This window comes from Macaca mulatta, chromosome 13 (genome assembly GCF_049350105.2).
Source record: "Macaca mulatta isolate MMU2019108-1 chromosome 13, T2T-MMU8v2.0, whole genome shotgun sequence".
In the NCBI taxonomy this organism is placed as follows: Eukaryota; Metazoa; Chordata; class Mammalia; order Primates; family Cercopithecidae; genus Macaca; species Macaca mulatta.
In genome coordinates, this window is record NC_133418.1 from 50,660,845 (window position 1) to 50,683,261 (window position 22,417).

At 49.4% G+C, this 22,417-nt stretch overlaps 1 protein-coding gene and 1 long non-coding RNA gene across 15 annotated transcripts in view; one reads left to right on the forward strand and one right to left on the reverse strand.

Moving 5' to 3' along the window:
• Positions 1 to 22,195, forward strand: part of BOLA3 (bolA family member 3) — a 190,764-nt gene extending 168,569 nt beyond the window's left edge. For 8 of the 14 annotated variants that reach the window (XM_077958503.1, XM_077958504.1, XM_077958499.1 and 5 more), the window contains exons 2-5: positions 5,579 to 5,650; positions 8,158 to 8,272; positions 11,695 to 11,783; positions 18,356 to 18,599. In XM_077958503.1, the coding sequence (XP_077814629.1) occupies positions 5,597 to 5,650; positions 8,158 to 8,272; positions 11,695 to 11,783; positions 18,356 to 18,421 (324 nt within the window). In that variant the 5' untranslated portion in view covers positions 5,579 to 5,596 and the 3' untranslated portion in view covers positions 18,422 to 18,599. Of the gene's footprint in view, positions 1 to 5,554; positions 5,651 to 5,829; positions 7,220 to 8,157; positions 8,273 to 11,694; positions 13,773 to 18,355; positions 18,600 to 21,768 lie in introns of those variants that run through there. The other 6 variants (XM_077958496.1, XM_077958497.1, XM_077958495.1 and 3 more) reach the window with 6 other exon arrangements.
• Positions 2,477 to 5,433, reverse strand: LOC106993013 (uncharacterized). The gene is made up of 2 exons (XR_001439181.3): positions 4,964 to 5,433; positions 2,477 to 4,744 (listed from the first exon to the last, which is right to left on the reverse strand). It is a non-coding gene; the product is annotated as an uncharacterized LOC106993013 (long non-coding RNA).
• Positions 22,196 to 22,417: the final 222 nt, after the last annotated feature.

A 22,417-nucleotide genomic window follows, 5' to 3' on the forward strand; every position in this document is an offset into this window, starting at 1 on the left:
TGTATATCAACACACACTTCTATTTAAATATAGAAACTTGAGAGTTTTGCAGGTTCTGTGGATTTTTGAGTACAGCTTAAATTTGGAAAGTTATCTTTGCATATTATTTAGTAGCTAACATGTTTTCTTAGCCCTTAAAAAAGGAAGTTCCTAAATGAACTAAGTATCATACTACTAGGACCCAACCCCTAAGAAACAAACTATTCCTCTGATAGTGGCTAAAACCCATCCCAAACAAAAATACGTGGTCTCCTTCCTGCCATGTGAATCAGGCTCCAGATCTCTTGTACATTCCTGGTTGTGACATAGTAGAGTTAAAATTAAAAACTTAATGAATGTGGCTAAATAGTACAAGTTAACACTGATTTTATTTTTTTGAGATCGGGTCTCTGTTGCCCAGGTTGGAGTGCAGTGGCACAATCTTGGCTCACTGCAACCTCCACCTTCTAGGTTCAAGTGATCCTCCTGTCTCAGCCTCCCAAGTAGCTGGGAAAACAGGCACGAACCATCATGCCCGGCTAATTTTTTATAATTTTTGTAAAGATGGGGTTTTGCCATATTGCCTAGGCTGGTCTCGAACTCCTGAGTTCAAGTAAGCTGCCTGCCCTGGCCCCCAAGTGCTGGGATTACAGGCATGAGCCACCACACCTGGCCTAGTTAATACTAATTTTGTATAAGCTATGGGTAAACTAGCAGTTTTGGATTTCTTTTGACATTTTCAGTAGGCTTAAAATCATCACAAAAATGGTAAGTTTGTAAGGGTATCTAATGGCTGTTTCAAACTTTATTTTATTTTATTTTATTTTATTATTTTTTTTTTGAGACGGAGTCTCGCTCTGTCGCCCAGGCTGGAGTGCAGTGGCGCGATCTCGGCTCACTGCAAGCTCCGCCTCCCGGGTTCACGCCATTCTCCTGCCTCAGCCTCCCGAGTAGCTGGGACTACAGGCGCCCACAACCGCGCCCGGCTATCAAACTTTATAAAATAATAGAATAACTCAGATAATCTTTGGGAGAGCCAGACTCTGGGTTTGAACCTGCACAGTCAGAAACAATGTCCAAACTATGCCATGGAGCATCTCTGACAAATACCCCATTGATGTCCCCACTAGGTATGGACATTACAGCCTGCACTATCCCTACTTAGGTGCAGACACTATCCTGCACCATTATCACTGGCCACTAGATGCCAGTCTCTGCCACAGCACCTCAAAAGCTAGCTACCTTTTTAGCTTTTTACTGGAGTCCTTTAGTAGGTTATCTCATTTAATTCATAAAGCAACCTGGAGAAAGTGATTGCAATTAAGAGGTATGCCAGAAATATTTCAGTATTCTTTAGACCATGCCACATAAGCTCAGACAAGTTCAAATAGCTAGTATATAGCAAGTCTTTGGATTGCATTTGCAAAAATTCTGCATGCTCAGCAGTGCTAGGAAGCTCTCTAAAATAAAATGATGGTGCAATGAAAAATCACCCCGGGGGAGGGGGGAGGGATTGCATTGGGAGTTATACCTGATGTAAATGACGAGTTGATGGGTGCTGACGAGTTGATGGGTGCAGCACAGCAACATGGCACAAGTATACATATGTAACAAACCTGCACGTTATGCACATGTACCCTAGAACTTAAAGTATAATAATAATATAAAATAAAATAAAATAAAAAAAGAAAAAAAAGAAAAATCATCCCAATGAGGTTAAAAAAGGAGATGCATCCAAAGAGTTCCTACCTAATGAATTTTCTGAGTTTCAGATGTATATATATGTATGAAAGCTATGAGTGATCATGGACCAATACAACTGAAGAGAACAAGAGAATCTCAAGGTCACAGCAAAAAAAGTAAGATGCAGAAAGGATTGACATTTCCTGGTACTAAATGCATTTCACTTGTTTTAATCATAAAGTAAAACTTATTTGCTTCTGTCAGAAAAGAAATACTGGAACTGTTGGAACTAATTTGGAAGCCCAAGATTGGTCAGATCATCCCGCAAATCCTTTTCTAGAAGAGTTCAGACTTAAACCTGTGGAGCGCAAATTGCTTAGCCTCTCTCAGTTCTGTTCAGTAATCACAGTGCATGCACTTTTTGTCCCATATTGGGCTGTTAACAGATGACTCAAGGAAGGCTCTATCCTCATGGAGCTTATAAACCAGTGAGAACAGACACATACATAAATTCATAGTTGTAAAAGGCCACAAGTGCAACAAAAGTTACAGGTAAGTTGCGGGCTCTAAGCTTACTGTGAGGCAGTCAGAGGTGGCTCTTTGGAGAAGACAAGGCTTGAACCTTAAAAGATGGGCAACTGCATAACCAAACTTGTAGCATAGCTTATGCAGGGAGGTGCAAGTATAATATCAGTAGAGGGTAGATTTCAGTTGGACAGGCAGATAGTGGTTAAATCGTACAAAAGAATTTGGGAGTTTTGCCTGTAGGTAGGTGATGGGGAATCTGAAGGATTTCAAGTGGTAAATGTTTTCATTTTATTTCATTTTATTTATTTGAGACAAAGTCTCACTCTGTTGCCCAGGCTGGAGTGCAGTGGCTCAATCTCGGCTCACTGCAACCCCCGCCTCCCAGGTTCAAGTGATTCTCCTGCCTCAGCCTCCTGAGTAGCTGCGAGTAGAGGCATGCGCCACCATGCCTGGCTAGTTTTTGTATTTTCAGTAGAGATGGGGTTTCACCATGTTGGCCAGGGTGGTCTCGAACTCCTGACCTCAGGTGATCCACCCGCCTCAGCCTCCCAAAGTGCTGGGATTACAGGCATGAACCACTATGCCCGACCTAAATGTTTTCATTTCAGATGGCTCTGACAGCCTAGGGGAAACTGAGGATAAGAGGGGGAGAATGGGGCAGAGAGCAACTCAGAGTAACAGATAGTATGGACAATTGTTAAATTATGGGGAAGAGGAAGGTTAGAGATAAGCAAAAGTACCTTTTTTTTTTTTTGGAGACAAAAAACTGGTAGGCCACCGCAGCCAGCTAATGGTTTGTATTTTTAGTAGAGACGGGGTTTTGCCACGTTGGCCAGGCTGTTCTCGAACTTCTGACCTCGGGTGATCCGCACGCCTCGACCTCCCAAAGTGCTTGGATTACAGGTGTGAGCCATCTTGCCTGGCCAAAAGTACCATTTTAAATAAAAGAAGGAATTCTGCCAATACAAATCTGTGAGCTTGCCATGGGTCACTTGGTTACAAGTGACAAACCCATTAAACTGCCTATAGTGCCTATTTCCAGCATTGCTGGTTTCCAGCTGTACAAGCAAAGTCAAACATTTATTTGTTTCCTTTTATCTATTCTTTGTCTTGCTTCATTTCCAAAGTAGCTCTCCCTGCATTGTTGCAAAGATGGTTGCCAGCAACTCCAGCCTTTCTACCAGCTTAGCAACATAGCGGAAAAAGATCAATGTCTGGGAACAACAGACACTGGGGAATACAAGACGGGGAAGGAGGAAGGGGGTAAGGGTTGAAACTACCTGTTGGGTACTATGCTCATTACCTGAAGGACAGATTCGTTCATACTCCCAACCTCAGCACCATGCAATATACCTCTGTAACAAGCCTGCATCATACCCCTGATTCTAAACTAGAAGTTGCAAAAGCTATATACCTCTGTAATAAGCCTGCATATATACCCCGATTCTAAACTACAAGTTGCAAAAGCAATATACCTCCGTAACAAGCCTGCATATATATCCCGATTCTAAAACAGAAGTTGCAAAAGAAAACGATCCATTTGGTTTTTTTCTTTGAGACAGAGTCACTCTGTTGCCCAGGCTAGAGTGCAATGGCGCCATCTTGGCTCACTGCAACCGCCGCCTCCCGGGTTCAAGCGATTCTCCTGCCTCGGCCTCCTGAGTAGCTGGGATTACAGGCATGCACCACCACGCCCGGCTAATTTTGTATTTTTAGTAGAGACGGGGTTTCACCATGTTGGTCAGGCTGGTCTCGAACTCCTGACCTCAGATGATCCACCTGCCTCGGCCTCCCAAAGTGCTGGGATTACAGGCATGAGTCACCATGCCCCGCCAGGATCCATTTCTTTAGTTCCAGAAAAGTCCCTCTACCAACTCTCATTGGTCTGGCTCAGATCATGGGGCCAACCCTAAGCCAATCTCTGATTAGCCAGACTTGGGTCCTGTTTCCATTCCTAGAGCTGGGGATGGGTGTGCCTCATCTAAACCATGCTGTCTGAAGAGCAAGGGAATGGTTTACCACTACTACCCTGCTTGAGAAAAAAACATTTTTTGACAGTTTAAACTGCATCATTGACTGCAATGAAGAAAACTTAGAAGTTAGCAAATCATCTCTAAACATTTTAAAGGAATGAAGCAGAAAATGTAAGACAGGCTAGTAATTGATCCAAAGGAGAAATTCTGAAGGCCAGAAGATAGGAGTCAGCTAATACTGTAATAAATAATTTAGATAATATCCATATAGAACAACTGTAGGTCCAATCCATCCGAGTGCAACGCTGAAGGGACGTATTGATTGCATAGGCCAGAATGTTGGCAAAAAGCTGATAAATCCTGCAGGGTGCCACCTGACCACGTGCTGCAAACAAATAACAGCTATAGAGAGGAGAGGCTTGGTTCAATTTCGGTCTTGACTGGTCTGAAGACTCCAGAGGCGGGACGAATTTGCGGACAGTTCTACCCCATCCCACATGGCGTCAGCTTCCCTTCCATTCTCATGACTCCATGGTCCATGGCTCCAACCTGGGCCTCTGTTAGGCTGTGTCCTGTGGCACCTTAAACTCAGGCAAATTAAAAACTGTTCGTGGACTCTACTCTGCTCCCACCTAACCCTCCATCCAAGTCATTGTCCAAGCCAGAAACGGGAGTCATCTCAGATACCTTTCCCACCCTCACCCCACATGCAATCGCTGGATTCCATTCACCTCCTAAGTGTCTCAGTTCATTCTTCCATCCCTCCCGCCACTGGTTTAGTTAGGCACCTCCATTCTCACCTGGACCATCGCTGTAGCCTCGGAGCTTCTGACTGTGTCTCTGGTTGCAGCCCCTACACGCCCTCCTCACAGGAGCAGAGCGATCTTTCTAAACTGCGAAATCAAATCCTTCCAGCACCTGGAGCGAAGGCCAAGCTCCTCAGCTTAGAAGCTAGGCTGCCAGCATGTGGAGTGGGAATGGAAAAGTACATCGGGGCACGAGGGGTATTCGGATGAGGGAAGGCCAGTATCGGTCGCTGAGACCTTAGAGTGTTTCCGAGCTGAGGAGGAAGATATTCACGCGGGCAAGGGGACCCCATCCGTGAAACAGGCCCTGGGGAGGCTGAAGGAGCGCGGCGCGAGCGAAGGCAGAGGGCGGGGCCCCGAGGCCGGCAGGCGCTGCAGTGTCGGGGGTGGCGAGTCAGCCAGGGCCAGGGGAGGTCTGGGCTGGGCCGGGAGGCCGGCAGCCTCCGGGGGCGGAGCCAGGCGACAGGAGGCCTCTGGGGCGGGGCCTTGAGGACTGGGGCGGGGCCTGGAGGCTGATGGCCTCCGGGCGGCAGGGGGCAGCCTCTCCCAAGGCGGCGGCTCTCGGTTCCCTGCTCCGCGTCTTTCGGGCATACAGTGACCTCGGGCGGCGGGTCGCGTCGGCCGGGCATGGCGGCATGGAGCCCGGCCGCGGCAGCGCCTCTGCTTCGCAGGATCCGCGGGGTGAGCGCGGGCAGGGTCGGGGCTGCTCTCCCCGCGACGGGAGCTGCGGAGGGACAGCGGGTCCGGCGGCTGTCGGGGCTTGAGGAACAGCTCCCGGAGGGCGCGCGCAGCACCTGCAATGGGGGGGCTCCTCTTCCTTTCTCTCATTCATTCATTCTTTCGTTCATTCATTCACTCAGCGATAACGGCATTCGAAATTTCAAGCTCCAGCGCGCTCTGGGGGAGCTCCCGAGCTGGATGGAGGTTGAAGGTCAGGCGGACGAACACATGAACAGTCATAGTACAGCGGGCAAAAGATTGATTTACGGAGCAGAAGAGAGGAGTCATAGCCCCAGAGTCAAGGCGTGGGTGCGGGGGACTGCAGCGGGGCCGGGGCCTTGGGAAGGTCGACTGGGCCTCTGACCTTGATCCTCCTCCAAATCCCACACTACCGGAGCAGAACCCAAGCAGGGGGCACTTCCCACGCGCTGTCCTAATCTCTCCCCGTTTCTGATCCATCCTTTGCTTCAGCTCATACCCTTCTTTCTCTTTCCTTTCATTTTCCTTCTCCCCTGGTTCTGAACCTGCTTCTCCTGTGCATGAAAAGAAGTTCTTCCACTGCGGTGACTTTCAGCATGGACAGTGATCATCTGGGGATGTCAGTTGATTGTTCCACTAAAGGCCGCTGCCCACAGATCCACTAAGATAAAAGGCTTCTCCCAAGGATTCTGCAACGCTCACCACTCTCACCCCTTAGTAGCTGCCGATTCTGCCTGCCATCTGGTTACTCTCCGCCTTTACCCCCAAGATTGTGCCCCCAGAAGCAGCTCCATCCCACCCTCACTCCCAGCAATCCTGCCCAGCCTCTGAACATCAAGTTTCTGTCCCTCCATACAGACCATCACACTCTGGGCCTTTCTCCCGTCCTGCATTTCTGTCCCTAATTGAATAGTTCTTCCCCTGCTCATTCATTCATCCGGCACCAAGTGCCTCTGAGAGCCTGCCCTGGGGTCAGCTCTGGGATGCTGCCGGACTCATTTCTGGCCTGTAAGACCAGTGGTGAGAGAGCCAGTGCACAGCTCATTTTAAAGGAGTGGTGCTCTGAGATTCTGTGACACAGGACCCTGCTCTGAGCTTTCAGGAAGGACTGAGGGGTAGAGGGGTGGGACCTTCAGCACCAGCACCCATGAACGGCCCTGGTGTCCTCCAACCTGTCATCTACGTCTAGTCAAGGACCAGTGCCCGGTGCTTCCGTCATTGTAATGCCTCTTACTTGGGCATCTCTCCTGACTCGCTCCTGAAGGCACTGTTTCCTGCAGGTTACTTTGGTACCATGAGACTGGGTTCCATCACCTGGAGTCCCATCTCCTGTCTGATACAGTCCACAATATTTAGCCTGGCATTCAAGGCCTGCCACACTCCATTCCCAGTTTGCCTTTTCAGCATGCACTCAGCCCAGCCAAGTGACTGCCGACCTGCTTTTCTGCTCCTTCACTACTAAATGTTGAGATGTGTTCCATCAGAAACACGGGCTCCCCTGGCCAGGCACGGTGGCTCACGCCTGTAATCCTAGCATTTTGGGAGGTTGAGGTGGGTGGATAACCTGAGGTCAGGGGTTCGAGACCAGCCAGGCCAACATGGTGAAACCTTGTCTCTATTAAAAATTCAAAAATTTGCCTAGCATGATGGTGGGTGCCTGGAATCCCAGCTATTCAGGAGGCTGGGGCAGGAAAATCACTTGAACCTGGGAGGTGGAGGTTGCAGTGAGCTGAGATCGTGCCACTGCACTCCAGCCTGGGTAACAGAGCAAAACTCTGTCTCCAAAAAAAACACAACCATAGGTTCCCCATGGTAGCCATTGGGGAAGGGGTGTTGTTGCCAGTGGTAAACAACCTACAGATGTTCCTTCTTCAGGTTCTTTCACAGAATTCTGACTTTGCTCCCCAGTGAGAAGGAGTGCATGATGAAGAATAGCTGGCTAATTGAGCAGTGGGCTGTGAGGTCACATCCCACTGGGGAGGGCGAGACATGTTAATCAGGCCTAAAGGTGATGGGAGTGTGGAATTTGGCCCCACCATCCAGGGCAGTAGATGCTGAATGACCTAGTGGTATGGATCTGAGGCAGGTTGTCTAGCTTTTCTGGCTCTATCTTCTTAATGAATTCTACCTTGGGCACATTACTGTGTGCCTCAGTTTCCTTACCTATAAAACTATCGGCATAATAGTGTCACACGACATTATCATGAGGAATCAAACATCTCTTGAATTAGGTTTGGGGCCTCTTGTCTCTGGAGTCAAATTGAGTTATTAACAATCATCCTCTCCCCGCCAATAAAAGTTTATTCTGTGTTCTGGGGCACTTACATGGACTCCTGATACCACAGAGCCCCTCTGACATAACCCATGGCTATGCTGGCGAGGGCTCAGGGCCTGCCTTGCAGGGGAATGGCAGGCAGCCCTGCACAGTGGCCCAGCTCGGGGCAGCAGCATCTTCCTTTGCCCTGACCTTCCTCTCTGTTCTGTGGCAGCTTCCACTTCACCATCGGATGTTTGCCACCCAGACTGAGGGGGAGCTCAGAGTGACCCAAATTCTCAAAGAAAAGTTCCCACGAGCTACAGCTATAAAAGTCACTGACATTTCAGGTAAGGTTTCTCTCATTCTTCCCACGGCACTTTGATAAGATTTTGCCCTTTGGAAGGACAGAGGGTCAGGGGCTTGGAGGAGGGGGCTTGCTGCTGGTGAGTGGCTTCTCAAGATGTGTTGCTGCTGGACAGATGGAGCTCGGCTGCCCCCACCTCATGGGATGGCAGTCAGGATTCAGAAACATCAGAGGGAAACTGAGGACAAGGCGCAGTTGGGAGGACTCAAGGTTGCCAGCCTGGCTCAGCTCGGACAAGGTCCCTCTCTGTCACCCCAGAGCTCAGGTCCACAGTCTGTCATTTGACTTTGAATAGGTTTTGCTTTCATTTTCCCCCATTCTTCTGACGCCCTGGGATATCAGAGCTGGAGTGGACCCCAGAAAGGTTTTCTTCAGCTGCCTTACTTTCCCCAAGAAACGAGCCCAGAGAGGCCAAAGGAACTGCCCAGTTCCTCATAGGGAAGAGACAATGGAACTGGAACCAGAACCAGGACTCAGGGGAGACCCTGTCCTAAGGCCAGTTACCAGCCCCAGCCAAGCTCTGTCCTTCTCAGGCGGCCACTGGCACCTAGAAGTTCAGGCTGGCAGTGTGTTAGGAGCAGTCTGGAGAAGCAACTTCTGCACCCGCAGGATGGGGAAGATAGGCCCTTTATCCACACATACACACGCACATACACACAGAACGACCCGTGGCGTGGGCCGCTGGATAGGCATCAGCCTGAATCTCTCCACACCCAGAAGCAGCCTTTGCCACTCAGCATTGCCACAAGGGCTCACTGACTTTACTGAGAACATAACATTTCCAAGGATTGGGGAGAAAGTTTAGAAAGTAGATTCTATTCTGGAAACTACAGGGAATAAAATGATCTAAAGATCTGCTGGGTTTGGGCACAGTGGCTCACGCCTATAATCCTAGCACTTTGGGAGGCTGAGGCAGGTAGATCACGAGGTCAGGAGTTCAAGACCAGCCTGGCCAACGTGGTGAAACCCCATCTCTACTAAAAATACAAAAATTAATCGGGCGTGGTGGTGCACACCTGTAGTCCCAGCTACTCAAGAGGCTGAGGCAGGAGACTTGCTTGAACCCAGGAGGCAGAGGTTGCAGTGAGCCAAGATTGTGCCACTGCACTCAGCCTGGGTGACAGAGTGAGACTGTGTCTCCAGAAAAAAAAAAAAAATCTGCTGGGGCTGGGCACAGTGGCTCATGTCTGTAATCCCAGCACTCTGGGAGGCTGAGGCAGGTGGATACCTGAGGTCAGGAGTTTGAGACCAGCCTGGCCAACATGGTGAAACCCCATCTCAACAGAAATACAAAAAAAAAAAAAAAAAAAAAATTAGCCAGGCATGGTGGCAGACGCCTGTAATCCCAGTTACTTGGGAGGCTGAGGCAGGAGAATCGCTTGAACCCAGGAGGCAGAGGTTGTAGTGAGCTGAGATTGCACCACTGCACTCCAGCCTGGGGGACAAGAGCAAAACTCCGTCTCAAAAAAAAAAAAAAAAACGTGGCCGGGCACGGTGGCTCACGCCTGTAATCCTAGCACTTTGGGAGGCCGAGGCGGGCGGATCACAAGGTCAGGAGATCGAGACCACGGTGAAACCCCGTCTCTACTAAAAATACAAAAAATTAGCCGGGCGCGGTAGTGGGCGCCTGTAGTCCCAGCTACTCAGGAGGCTGAGGCAGGAGAATGGCGTGAACCCGGGAGGCGAAGCTCGCAGTGAGCCGAGATCGCGCCACTGTATTCCAGCCTGGGGGACACAGCGAGACTCCGTCTCAAAAAAAACAAAAAAAAAAACCATCTGCTGGAATGGTACATCAGGTGAGGGCTTTGCAGGGGTCTTGGGACAATGCTGAGGCCTTGATGTTACCAGGTCCTGAACTTGCCCCAGGCCCAGGGCAGAGTTAAAGCTTGATCCAGCTCTGGCTCTGCGCAGTCCTGGACAGAGTGCAGAAGGGGAGTTGAGGCTGAGAACCTGGGTTTAACCAAAACTTGGACTCTCTAACATTATAAGAGAAACAACAGGCCAGGCGTGGTGGCTCACACCTGTAATCCCAGTCCTTTGGGAGGCCGAGATAGGCAGATCACGAGGTCAGGAGATCGAGACCATCTTGGCTAACATGGTGAAACCCTGTCTCTACTAAAAATACAAAAAAAAAATTTAGCCGGGCATGGTGGCGGGCGCCTGTAATCCCAGCTACTCAGGAGGCTGAGGCAGGAGAATGGCATGAAGCCAGGAGGCAGAGGTTGCAGTGAGCCCAGATCGTGCCACTGCACTCCAGCCTCGGTGACAGAGCACGACTCCATCTCAAAAAAAAAAGAAGCAGAACGAAACCTGTGGAGTACAGTGCACCTCTCGTACAATGGCCTGGCTGTGTTAATCATGCAGGGGACATTTTCTTGCCCGTGTTATTTCATGCTAGAGCTATGTGTTTATCATCATTCATCAGCACCAGCTCTCCAACCAGGTGGAGGAAAGCTCAGGCAGGGGGTGGATGGTCCACCAAGCTCTGGCTCGAGGGCTTCACCAAAAAGTTCTCCCCCAAAACCCAGGATGAAACCCTGGATGCTGTGCTGTGGACCCAGCAGTGCTAGAGATAGCCACGAGCAGCTCCATGCATAGCATGTTTGCTGTGTCCCCGGCTCTCATGCTCCCCTGGTTCTTTCTTTTCTTTGGATAGTATTACACAGTTTTCAAATCAAATTGTGGTGTATTTTTGCCCTTCAAAAAAAATGATCGTCGGTCCTTTGGAAGGTGGAACACTGAAATTCCATCCTTCTCATCCTCTTCTGTGGTGTTTATTGGCCTCGTGAAAGGAAACACTGTCGGCCGGGCACGGTGGCTCAAGCCTGTAATCCCAGCACTTTGGGAGGCCGAGGCGGGTGGATCACGAGGTCAGGAGATCGAGACTATCCTGGCTAACGTGGTGAAACCCCATCTCTACTAAAAATACAAAAAACTAGCCGGGCGTGGTGGCGGCGCCTGTAGTCCCAGCTACTTGGGAGGCTGAGGCGGGAGAATGGCGTGAACCCGGGAGGCGGAGCTTGCAGTGAGCCGAGATCACGCCTCTGCACTCCAGCCTGGGAGACACAGCGAGACTCCATCTCAAAAAAAAAAAAAAAAAGGAAACACTCTCCACTCCCTAGGTTGTCCATGCTTTATGCCTTATCTTTCCTGCCCGCAAGTGATAACCCTGGGTGGTGCAGCTGCCTCGCAAAAGGAAGAGCACATTTTGGATTGTGGCAACCTGTCAGGAGGAGCATGTGGTCAGATTGGAAGCCATGATCTTTTCCTAATGGTCTTAGCAACTTTCCTTTGTGCTGAATGATAATATTCAGACCTTTGGATTGTACAGTACTTCGAGGACATATGGGACCATGGCTGCCATGACTTAATAATTGAAATGCTTTTGAATCGTGTTTATTTTAGGAGGTTGTGGGGCGATGTATGAAATTAAAATTGAATCAGAAGAATTTAAGGAGAAGAGAACTGTCCAGCAGCACCAGATGGTTAATCAGGTCAGTAGAGGCAACAGTGCCCCTTGCCACTGGCCTTCAGCCTCCAAAAGGGCCTGCCAAGCATGGATGGTGGTTTTTGCTATCAGTTGCAGGAAAGAATAATGCAGTACCACAGTCACGAAACAGGACTCAAGACCTGAGAAAAATCGAATCTGGGAGTATCTGCATTGTGGCAAATAGGAATTTTATTCAAAATTGAAGCCAGGCCTCCCAATAGTGATTTCGTATGTCCTTGTATAATGCTACTAATGTTTACTGTTATTGTCACATATTGATGAGGATATCTAAACACAGACAGTGCTAAAAGATGCATGTTTTTGTAGATCTGAAGAGGGCTTTTTGGCCTCTCTTTGGGACCGCTTTACAGATGGGTGAGTTGGTGCATGGCATGAGTGAGAATGGCTACAGCTGCCCCAGACCCAGTGACAGAACATTTGGGTTCTGGAACATCATGGTCAACCAGCCTAAGGCTCAGTTTAAATATTATCCATATTTATTTTAATTGGAACTTATAACAACTTTGACCCTTGTTCCTGTACCTATGACTTTGCCCCTCACTGGGTGTGTTTGGCATCATTCTGGAAGGTCTTGCCATTGTGAACTAGTGTTATTTTTGTAAAGCACAGCACTGGTAATGAGCATCTGTTCGGTGGCCTCTCATGCATCAAGTTCAGGTGTCCTAGACTGCTGTTCACGCGTTTCCCCCGCCCTTCTCTGTGTGCACCCTCCCAGCCGGCCTCTGCCTGCTGGTCTCTCTCTATCTGGGCATTTGCCCAGAATGGACCTCCTGCCTGGGTTGCCCTTCCTTCCGTCCTCCACTCAGCTCAAATGCTGCCTCCCCTCCCTCCCCAGCAGGGAATGAATGCCCTTCCCCCGCCCTCCCTGGCTCCCTTTTTTGGCTGTTGCTGGTTTCCGTTTGTGTCCTGAAAACTGACATTCCTGCTGTCTGACCCTGCAACCTGTCAGCCCTCTGTGGACCAGTGCCCTTTGGGATCCATCTTTGTGTTTCTCATGGAACCTAGCCCTCTGCAGTGGATGTGACCCCTACAGCCCTAAGGCATGCTGGTGGTCTGCTGGGTGCTCCAATCACTGAGCCCTCCTGGAAACTCTTCCAGCCCCATGTGATCTCTGGGGTCAGAATCAAGGTAGAAGATGAGACAGGGAAGACCTGGCTGACCCAGATGATCCCCAACCCGTGGCACGTTGGGTTTTATTCTCAGATCTCTGTACAAGCCACCTGGTGAGACTGGACCCACGGGTGCTGGTAATTTGAGTGTGTCCCTTGGCCTGAAGCCACAGTTACAAGTGGCTAAGGAAGCAGATTCTGCAATTGGACTTCCCACTTTCAAATCTGGGCTTTGCTACTTTCTAGCCATGTGACCTTGAGCAAGTTTTTCAACCCTACCCTTTGCCTCAGTTTCCTAATTGAGAGTAACAGTGCTTGCTTCAAAGCATTGCTGTGAGGATTCGTGATAAAGTACACATTGAGCACTGACAACAGTGCCCGACACAGAGTAAGCCTTTCATAAATGTGACCACCATCACCATCATTGTCATCTCCAACACTGGAAGGAAGCTGCAGCAGTCTGGGGTGGGGAAAGGCTGTGATTCCCACAGTTTGGGGGAGTGTCAGCTCACGGTCTTGGGATTAAAGTGTCCTCTGGTCCCCTACAGCAACATGTACCTCTCCTCACACTTCCTGAGTAGACAGCCCAGCCACTGTCCTTCATTTCGCCTGGAAAGCAGGCTTAGTGCAGGGCGGGGCTGTGTCCCCCACACCTAACAAAGGACCTGGCACATGGAAGGAGCCCAGTCAGTATCTCTTGAGAGTTTGCAGACAGTGAGGAGAGTTGGCTTGTGTTTTCTTATTGGCTTACCCATAGAAATTAAATTTTAGTATCTCAAAGGCGCTCCGTTTTGGAGAACTCACATCCTGACATTGGGGCACTTGTAAAAATATATACTTTTTTTTTTTTTTATTCCCATGGAGTCTCACTTTGTCACCCAGGCTGGAGTACAGTGGCGCTATCTTGGCTCACTGTAACCTCTGCCTCCTGGGTTCAAGCAATTCTCCTGCCTCAGCCTCCCAAGTAGCTGGCATTATAGGCGCCCACCACCACGCCCGGCTAATTTTAGTATTTTTAGTAAAGACAGGGTTTCACCATGTTGACCAGGCTGGTCTCGAACTCCTGACTTCAGGTGATCCACCTGCCTCGGCCTCCCAAAGTGCTGGGATTACAGGCATGAGCCACCATGCCTGGCCTTAAGAATATACATTTTTATATTTATATAGAGATGAGGTTCCACTATGCTGCTCAGGCTGGTCTTCAACTCTTTGGCGATCTTCCTGCCTCGGCCTCCCTAAGTGTTGGGATTACAGGTGTGAGCCACTGCGCCCGGAGCAGCTGCATCCTGAGTTACTCTAGAGGCCTCTCCTCCACTCCCAGTCAGAACAGCCCTTCTGGCTCAGGACTTGGGGTGTCATGCAGCTCCACACTGGGTGTCTGCAGGCAGCTGACATGAGGGGGTCCCCTGAGCCTGGCCACAGTATATTCTTAGGGGGCTGACACTTGTGTTAAAATATATGGACTTGGTCATAGGCAATTTTAGATGATTTAAGTTTGGGGATGTTGGCTTTGACAGTCGCATGAGAATGATGAAAATGAAAATCTTCAGGAGCAAGTCTGTTGGCTGGCAGGGTCTGAGCCGGGACCTGGAGCTGCCCTGCTCAGGACAGCTGTTGGGAATGGGATTCTGACAGGCACTGCCCTAAGAGAAGGCAGAGACCTGGAATCAAGGGGAAGGCAAGGCGGTAACTGGACTCCACTCCCAGGGCCAGCTGGTCTCTTCAGGAGTGAGGTAGGGGTGGGGTAGGTGCCCCATCCAGATGCTCTCATGCCCAGGCTGTTTGGGTGGGGGGCTGGTGTCCTGCCAGAGTGAAGCTTGCCTCATCTATTTTGCCTACTCACCCTGTGCGTAGTAATGTTCATCCTGGTGCTATAGAATCAGAATTTTCTGTCCAAAAGGCCTGAAAATGTCACCCAACCCATCCGATACTGGCATCCCTCCTGAGCTTCCCATCAGACGGTCCCTGTGGGATTCCCTGGAGGGGGCCCCCCCTGCCGGCACCCTCAGGAGTGGACTCGTTCCTCTGGGACCCTGCTGCATGGGGCTTGGCCTCTCCCAGGCCCCAGTGCATCTCTTGGGAAATACTCACTGGGCATTTGCTGTGGGCCAGGCCCCAGGAGGCGTAGATACTGAGGGTTCTGTACCAGGAGCACCTCCCTACCTGTCCTCCTGCCATCCTGGGGAGGTGGCAGCAAGGGCAGAGTAGGTAGTTGTGGTGAGCACTGAGTTGCCTTTTGAGGTGGACAGAGGTGAGATCTGAGCCTCATATTGGCAAATATTGCATGAGGCATTGACCACAGGTGCCCAGCATCGTGCCGGCCACGTGGAAGGCAGTTGCTAAACAGTTATTGCCGTCTCCCCGCCTCCGGCCTCTTTCCAGCTTTGGGGATTACCCTCCCCTAAGGCGCCTCCACCAATGTCTTTCCCCTGCTCAGAGCCTTTACATGGCTCCCCTGCTTGCCCAGAATCCAGTCCAGTCTTCCTAGCCTGGGATTGACCATCCTTCATGTGATCTGCCTCAGTCTCCCTGACATGTGCCTACCTCAGTGAATCACGGGAGCTTCTCAGCCTCTCCTCACTTTCTGTCCTGAGCCAGATGCCCTGTCGCTCTTGCCTGCTCCATTTCTGGCTGTCCAGCTCCAGGGCTGCCTCCTGTGTGTGGCCCTTGTGCGTCCACCCTAGTCACCAGTGCAGTAGCTTACCTCGAACACCAGAAGCAGGGCTGTGCGGGCTGGAGTCTGGCAGGCCACTGCTGCCCGCATTCAGTCCATTGGTGTTGGACTTGTGCTACTTTCTCTTACCTTTTTCATTACTTTCCCACGCCGTTTCCTCTGTGTCCCCAGCACCTGCTATAGTGCTGTGGGCATGGCAGGTGCTTAAGATTGTTTATCTAAGCTGCTTCTTATTACCTATGGGACTTTGGCCAAGTCAATTCCCCCAGCAGGGCCCGTTTCCTTAACTGTGGAGTGACCGAGGTGATCTCTCAGACCTTGTGTGGCTGTAAGGGACTGTAGTGTGTATTGGGAAGTCCTCAGGGGCTGCACAGAATGCAGGGAGAAGGCATCAGGGAGGCGGAGTGTGCAGGGCCTGAGGGGGTGAAGCCCAGAAGGTTCCTCTGTCCAGGGTCAGTCACATGAAGGTGTGACTGGGCCCTCACCCAGCCAAGTGGACATAAGGAGGAGAGGCTGTTGTGGCCCAGGCACAGACACAGTCTCTAGGGAGCATTCCACGCCTGCAGAGAGCAAGTGGCCCAGGGACCTTCGCCCAGTGATAGGAGGCTTTTTCCAGGGACATTTCTGCCTGTTTGCAGAGTCGAGGGCCCTGCACTTGATTGTGGAGTTGGAGGGTGTGCAGTGTAGGCCAAGTGGGGCAGCTCATTGTCCCCCAACACAACGGGAGCTCCTGGATCAGGGCAAGTCAGGAACATGATGGAAACCAGGTGTGGCCAGGACCTCAGGATACCTGGGTTCATATCCTGATTCCATTACTCACTTGTCTGCCGACTTTGGCAAGGAGTAGACTCTATTTTTTTTTTTTTAATAAAATACAGGGATAGGACTAGATTGTATCTAAGGATCTATAAACCTGACCACATATATTAGGATTCTTTATGTTGTAAGTGACAGAGACCAAGTTAAAATTAGCATAAGCAAACAAAGGGAATTATTTGGCCCATGTAACAAAATTATCTGGTTTCTGGTATATCTAGATTCCTGTCTCTCTCTCTCTCTCTCTCTCAGCTTTCAGCTTCTTTCCCTGTGTTGGTCTCCTTTTCTCATGCTAAAGATGGGCTTTCTCTCCTTGGTGGGAAACATGGTCCATGGCCACTTCCAATTGATATCATAGCATATTGGCCCAAGACACAAGGCTCCACTCTCAAAAATCCCCAGGGAGATTCTAAGTGGCCCAATTTGGGTCATGTGCCACCCCGGTCCAGTCATAGGCTGGGCCAGTGGCACATCATGACCTCAATATCAGACCAATTGGTAGTTCCACCCGAAGTGTACAATAAAGTAGAAAAGGGATTATTACCAAGAGAAGGAGCTCACTAAACAGACTGGAAGAGAAAAATGTCCACTCTACTATGATAATCAGATTTTGGCCTAGTATAAAAGGGTCTTATTTTTCCTCTGTACTGATTATAAACTTGAGAGGTCCAAGCCCCTCTCTGATTCTGTAACCTCTCTCCCAGCACTACAGGGGCCAGATATCTATTTGACTCTGGTGGTTCCTTCAGATTTGGGCTCTGACACCATTTGTAGCCTGAAAACAAGTCCCGTAATTCCTTTGAAACTTTATTTCCTGCTCTGACCATTGGGGAATTTGTGCTAATTGGTATGATTTTAAAGAACAGCTCATTTTAAAGAATGCTTGATGCTCAAAATAACAAAATACAGGAAGCAGCATAAAAGTTCACTCGGGGACAGGTTGAAAAGTTATAATACATTCATATAATGGAATACTATGCTGATGCAAAAAAGAATCAGGACACCCATACATGCCTAACATAGAAAGATCTCCAAGGTAGATGTTTAGGGGAGGAGCAAAGTGTAGAGCAGGGGTAGAGCAGGGGCGTCCAATCCTTTGGCTTCCTTGGGCCACACATAAAATATACTAACACTAATGATAGCTGATGAGCTTTTAAAAAAAATTTTTTTTTATCTCAAAATGTTTTATGAAATTTTATGAATTTGTATTAGGCCACATTCAAAGCTGTCATGGGCTGGGCTGTGGGTTGGACAAGCTTAGTGTAATGTGTTTGAAATGTTAACCATTTGCATTTTAAAAGATCATGGGGTGAAATATATTAGCTTGAATATGCCTGGTGAATATGCATTTTTAAATCCCTGTAAAGATACACAAGAAACCGGCCAGGCACGGTGGCTCACGCTTGTAATTCCAGCACTTTGGGAAGCCAAGACAGATTGCTCCAGTCCAGGAGTTCAAGACCAGCCTGGGCAATATAGTGACACTCTGTCTCTACAAAAAATAAAAAATTAGCCAGGCATGGTGGCCTGTGCCTGTAGCCCCAGCTACTAGGGAAGCTGAAGCAGGAGGATTGTTTGAGCCCAGGAGGCGGAGGTTGCAGTAAGCCGAATTGTACCACCTCACTCCAACTTGGGTGCTAGGGTGAGACCCTGACTCAAAAAAAAAAAAAAAATACACAAGAAACTAACAACAGTTCTTTTGGGAATGGGGGGTGGAAACTGGGAAGATGGACAGGTGTAGGAGGGAGACTTCCCTGTATGCCTTTTTGTACTTTTGGATCTTTAAATCATGTTAGATATTATTGATTAAAAAAATTGTTTTTCAGAAAAAGGAAAAATTGCTTAAACAAAGCACAAAGTCTCCTTCAGATGTAGAGCTGTATAAAAATACTCTCAGAGAATTGCTGTAACCAATGTCAAATACACAAAAACTGATGATGCTGTTTTCTTACTTAGGCACTAAAAGAAGAAATCAAAGAGATGCATGGATTACGGATATTTACCTCTGTCCCCAAACGCTGACCACGCCCTGGCTGCATAGATGCTGCTGCTTAAGACCTCGGATGAACTTGACTAACATCATTCTTCCCTAAGCATTCACCAAAAAATTTATATATTTTGCTCATATACATTTCCATATTATAATTATAGAAGATGTATAATCTATTTAGATGTTAATTAAAGGAAACAAACAACTGAAGCTTTTGAAGGGTCATTAGTAATATTTCAGGTTCCTTTACTTTGGCCAAAGGGGTCTTGTCTTTAGACAGTTCTGTCCTGCTGCTACAGAGAGAGAATGCAGTGCCAGCTTTTTGTCTTGTAAAGAGGTTTTCCTGTTTCTTCCCCCCACGAAACTGCTGAGGCTTCTTCATCTTACTGAAACAAAGAAAAGATCCTTTGCTATTGCTGTTCTTTTCCTTTATCATTCTTTTCTTCCCCCTCTAAACTTCTTACGTGAATGATCTGGGACCCTCAATTTCTTATGCTGTGAAACGGACTCTGAGGATTTGGGGGTGCCAGGATCCGGGTTCTTTTCCTCACCCAGTGTGGAGCTGCATGACACCCCAAGTCCTGTGCTGAGGCACAGGCAGACGTTCCAGACTCAGCCAATCAGATGGACCTGCCCTGAACTTGGGAGCAAGTGACACTGAGGAGCAGGGACGGTGGGACATCCATTCCTGCTGCAGCCATGGCTACAACATCTGGTGTTCTGGATGGTGGTGGTGGCAGCTGATGGAGTGCTAGAAGCTGCTATCTCTGGAGTCTGGTAGTGGTTGCGGTGTCTGTGGTTTGGGCTCCAGCCACGGAGCTTTCCTTGTCCCTGTTTTCAGCAGCTGGCCCGCCAGTGTTCCCAGACATCTTGTGACTGCCCCACACCCTTTCATTAAATTATTTGCTGCTCCCATCAGCCAGCACCCCCGTTACCATGGCAGTGGGAGGTTGACCATCCACTCCTCTCTCACACTCCTTTGCCTTTCAAGGAACCGACCACCAGAGAAGTTAGCGGTCACTATTGGTTCTGAAGGTACCTCCCTAAGAAATGAGGACATGAAGATATAACAACCTTGGGCCCCAGGTTTTTGGGGGCAGAAAAAAATTTCAAATATTCTGTTCATATACTGTGCCCCCATTTTGTAATTGTAACATATTCTCTGTCTGCACAGTGGGGTTGGGAGGGATTGGTACCTGCCAGGGGAGAACTGCCTTTCTTTTTTTTTTTTTTTTTTTTTGAGACAGAGTCTCGCTCTGTCACCCAGGCTGGAGTGCCCGGATCTCAGCTCACTGCAAGCTCCGCCTCCCGGGTTCACGCCATTCTCCTGCCTCAGCCTCCCGAGTAGCTGGGACTACAGGTGCCCGCCACCTCGCCCGGCTAGTTTTTTGTATTTTTTAGGAGAGACGGGGTTTCACCGTGTTAGCCAGGATGGTCTTGATCTCCTGACCTCGTGATCCGCCCGTCTCGGCCTCCCAAAGCGCTGGGATTACAGGCTTGAGCCACCGCGCCCAGTGAGAACTGCCTTTCTTACAAAGAGTAGAGTCACTCAGTTGTATCAGAGCTGAGAAGGATGGGACAAAACAGAACTATGCCTGAAGGCCCGAGCCATCTCTGAAACAGCTAGACACTCCAGGGATGGCTTTCAGGTGATGTGGTGAGGAAACACCCAAGCTTGGAATCCCAGAGGCCAGCAGGATGGCAGTGGTCAGTGAGAATGGAGAGACCTCAAAATTAGACACACTGATTCCCTGCGTGGAACCTATTTGTCTTTCTCTTAAGAGTGGGCTCAACATAGTGATCTAAAGAACAGAATAGGCCAGGTGTGGTGGCTCACACCTGTAATCCCAGCACTTTGGGAGGCCAAGGGGTGGGGCGGGGGGCATGGATCACAAGGTCAGGAGTTCGAGACCAGCTTGACCAACATGGTGAAACCCCGTCTCTACTAAAAATACAAAAATTAGCCAGGCATGGCGGCATGCACCAGTAATCCCAGCTACTCAGGAGGCTGAGGCAGGAGAATTGCTTGAACCCAGGAGGCAGAAATTGCAGTGAGCCAAGATTGTGCCACTGCACTCCAGCCTGGGCGACAGAGCGAGACTCTGTCTAAAAAAAAAAAAAAAAAAAAAAAAAAAACCCAGAATAAAGTGAAAGTGACCTTCAGTTTCAGAGAATACATCATGTAATGCACAGTGGCTTTCTCCTTGCTCTCTCCCTTGGCTTGTTTGCTCTGGGGGAAGGCAGCCATGTTGTGAGGACACTCAAGCAGCCTGCGGAGAGGTCCATATGGTGAGAAACTGAGGCCTTTTACCAACAGCCAGCCAAACGGGCCTGCCAACAGCCAGCACAGAATGAGGCCTTCTGTCAGGACAAGAGCCATGTAGATGAGCCACTTTGGAAATGGATCCTTCAGTCACAGTCAAGCCATCAGAAGAGTACAGCCCCAGCTGGCATCCTGACTGCAGGTTGAGCCAGAGCCACTCAGCTGAGCCACTCCCCAATTTCTGACCAAGAGAAACTGTGAAATACATGTATGTGTTTGTTGTTTTAAGCCACTGTTTGGGGTTACATTTTTATGCAGCAATTGATAATTAATATATTTGTTCATTACTGAAGGAACACAGGGGCCTCTCATTTATTGACAGAAGGGTTGAAAAGTCAAACTTTAGGCCGGGCGCGGTGGCACACGTGTGTAATCCCAGCACTTTGGGAGGCTGAGGTGGGTGGATCACTTGAGGTCAGGAGATTGAGACCATCCTGGCTAACACGCTGAAACCCCATCTCTACTAAAAAATACAAAAAAACTAGCCGGGCGAGGTGGCGGGCGCCTGTAGTCCCAGCTACTCGGGAGGCTGAGGCAGGAGAATGGCCTGAACCCGGGAGGCGGAGCTTGCAGTGAGCTGAGATCCGGCCACTGCACTCCAGCCTGGGTGACAGAGCAAGACTCCGTCTCAAAAACAAAACAAAACAAAAAAAACAAAAATTAGCCAGGCATAGTGGCATGTGCCTGTAGTCCCAGCTACTCAGGAGGTTGAGGCAGGAGAATCGCTCAAACCTGGGAAGCAGAGGCTGCAGTGAGCCAAGATCGTGCTACCGCACTCCAGCCTGGATGACAGAGCGAGACTCCATCTCAAAAAGAAAGAAGAGAAAAGAAAAGAAGCCGGGCGCGGTGGCTCAAGCCTGTAATCCCAGCACTTTGGGAGGCCGAGGCGGGCGGATCACAAGGTCAGGAGATCGAGACCACAGTGAAACCCCGTCTCTACTAAAAATACAAAAAATTAGCCGGGCGCGGTGGCGGGCGCCTGTAGTCCCAGCTACTCAGGAGGCTGAGGCAGGAGAATGGCGGGAACCCGGGAGGCGGAGCTTGCAGTGAGCCGAGATGGTGCCACTGCACTCCAGCCTGGGCAACAGCGTGAGACTCCGTCTCAAAAAAAAAAAAAAAAAAAAAAAAAAGAAGAAAAGAAAAGAAAAAGAGCCAAATTGCAGAAAGGACACAGGTCCAGCTAAGAGTCAGGAACACCAGTGCCACTGGGTCTCCCCTTCATCTGCTGTCCATTCTTCTCTGCAGATCAGCTTTATTATCTCTTACTCTAGATTGGCATCTGCCATACAGTGGTGACTTGACTGCCTGTAGCTCTTAATTTATATATTTTAATGTCCAGGCCAGCCAGATGTGGTGGCTCACATATGTAATCCCAACACTTTGGGAGGCAGAGATGGGAGAATTGTTTGAGCCCAGGAGTTGAGACCAGCCTGGGTAACAAGTAAGACACTGTTTCTACAAAAAATAAAAATTAAAAAAATTAGCCAGTTGTGGTGACATGCACCTGTAGCCCTAGCAACTCTGGAGGCTGAGGCAGGAGGATCACTTGAGCCCAGGAGTTTGAGGCTGCAGTAAGCTGTGATTGCATCACTGCACTCAGCCTGGATGGCACACAGTGAGATCCTGTTCAGGCCATGAGAAGAGCAGACTTTCAAGTTCCCAGGAGGGCCTCTGATTGGCTCATCTTGAATCGGGAGCCACCTGG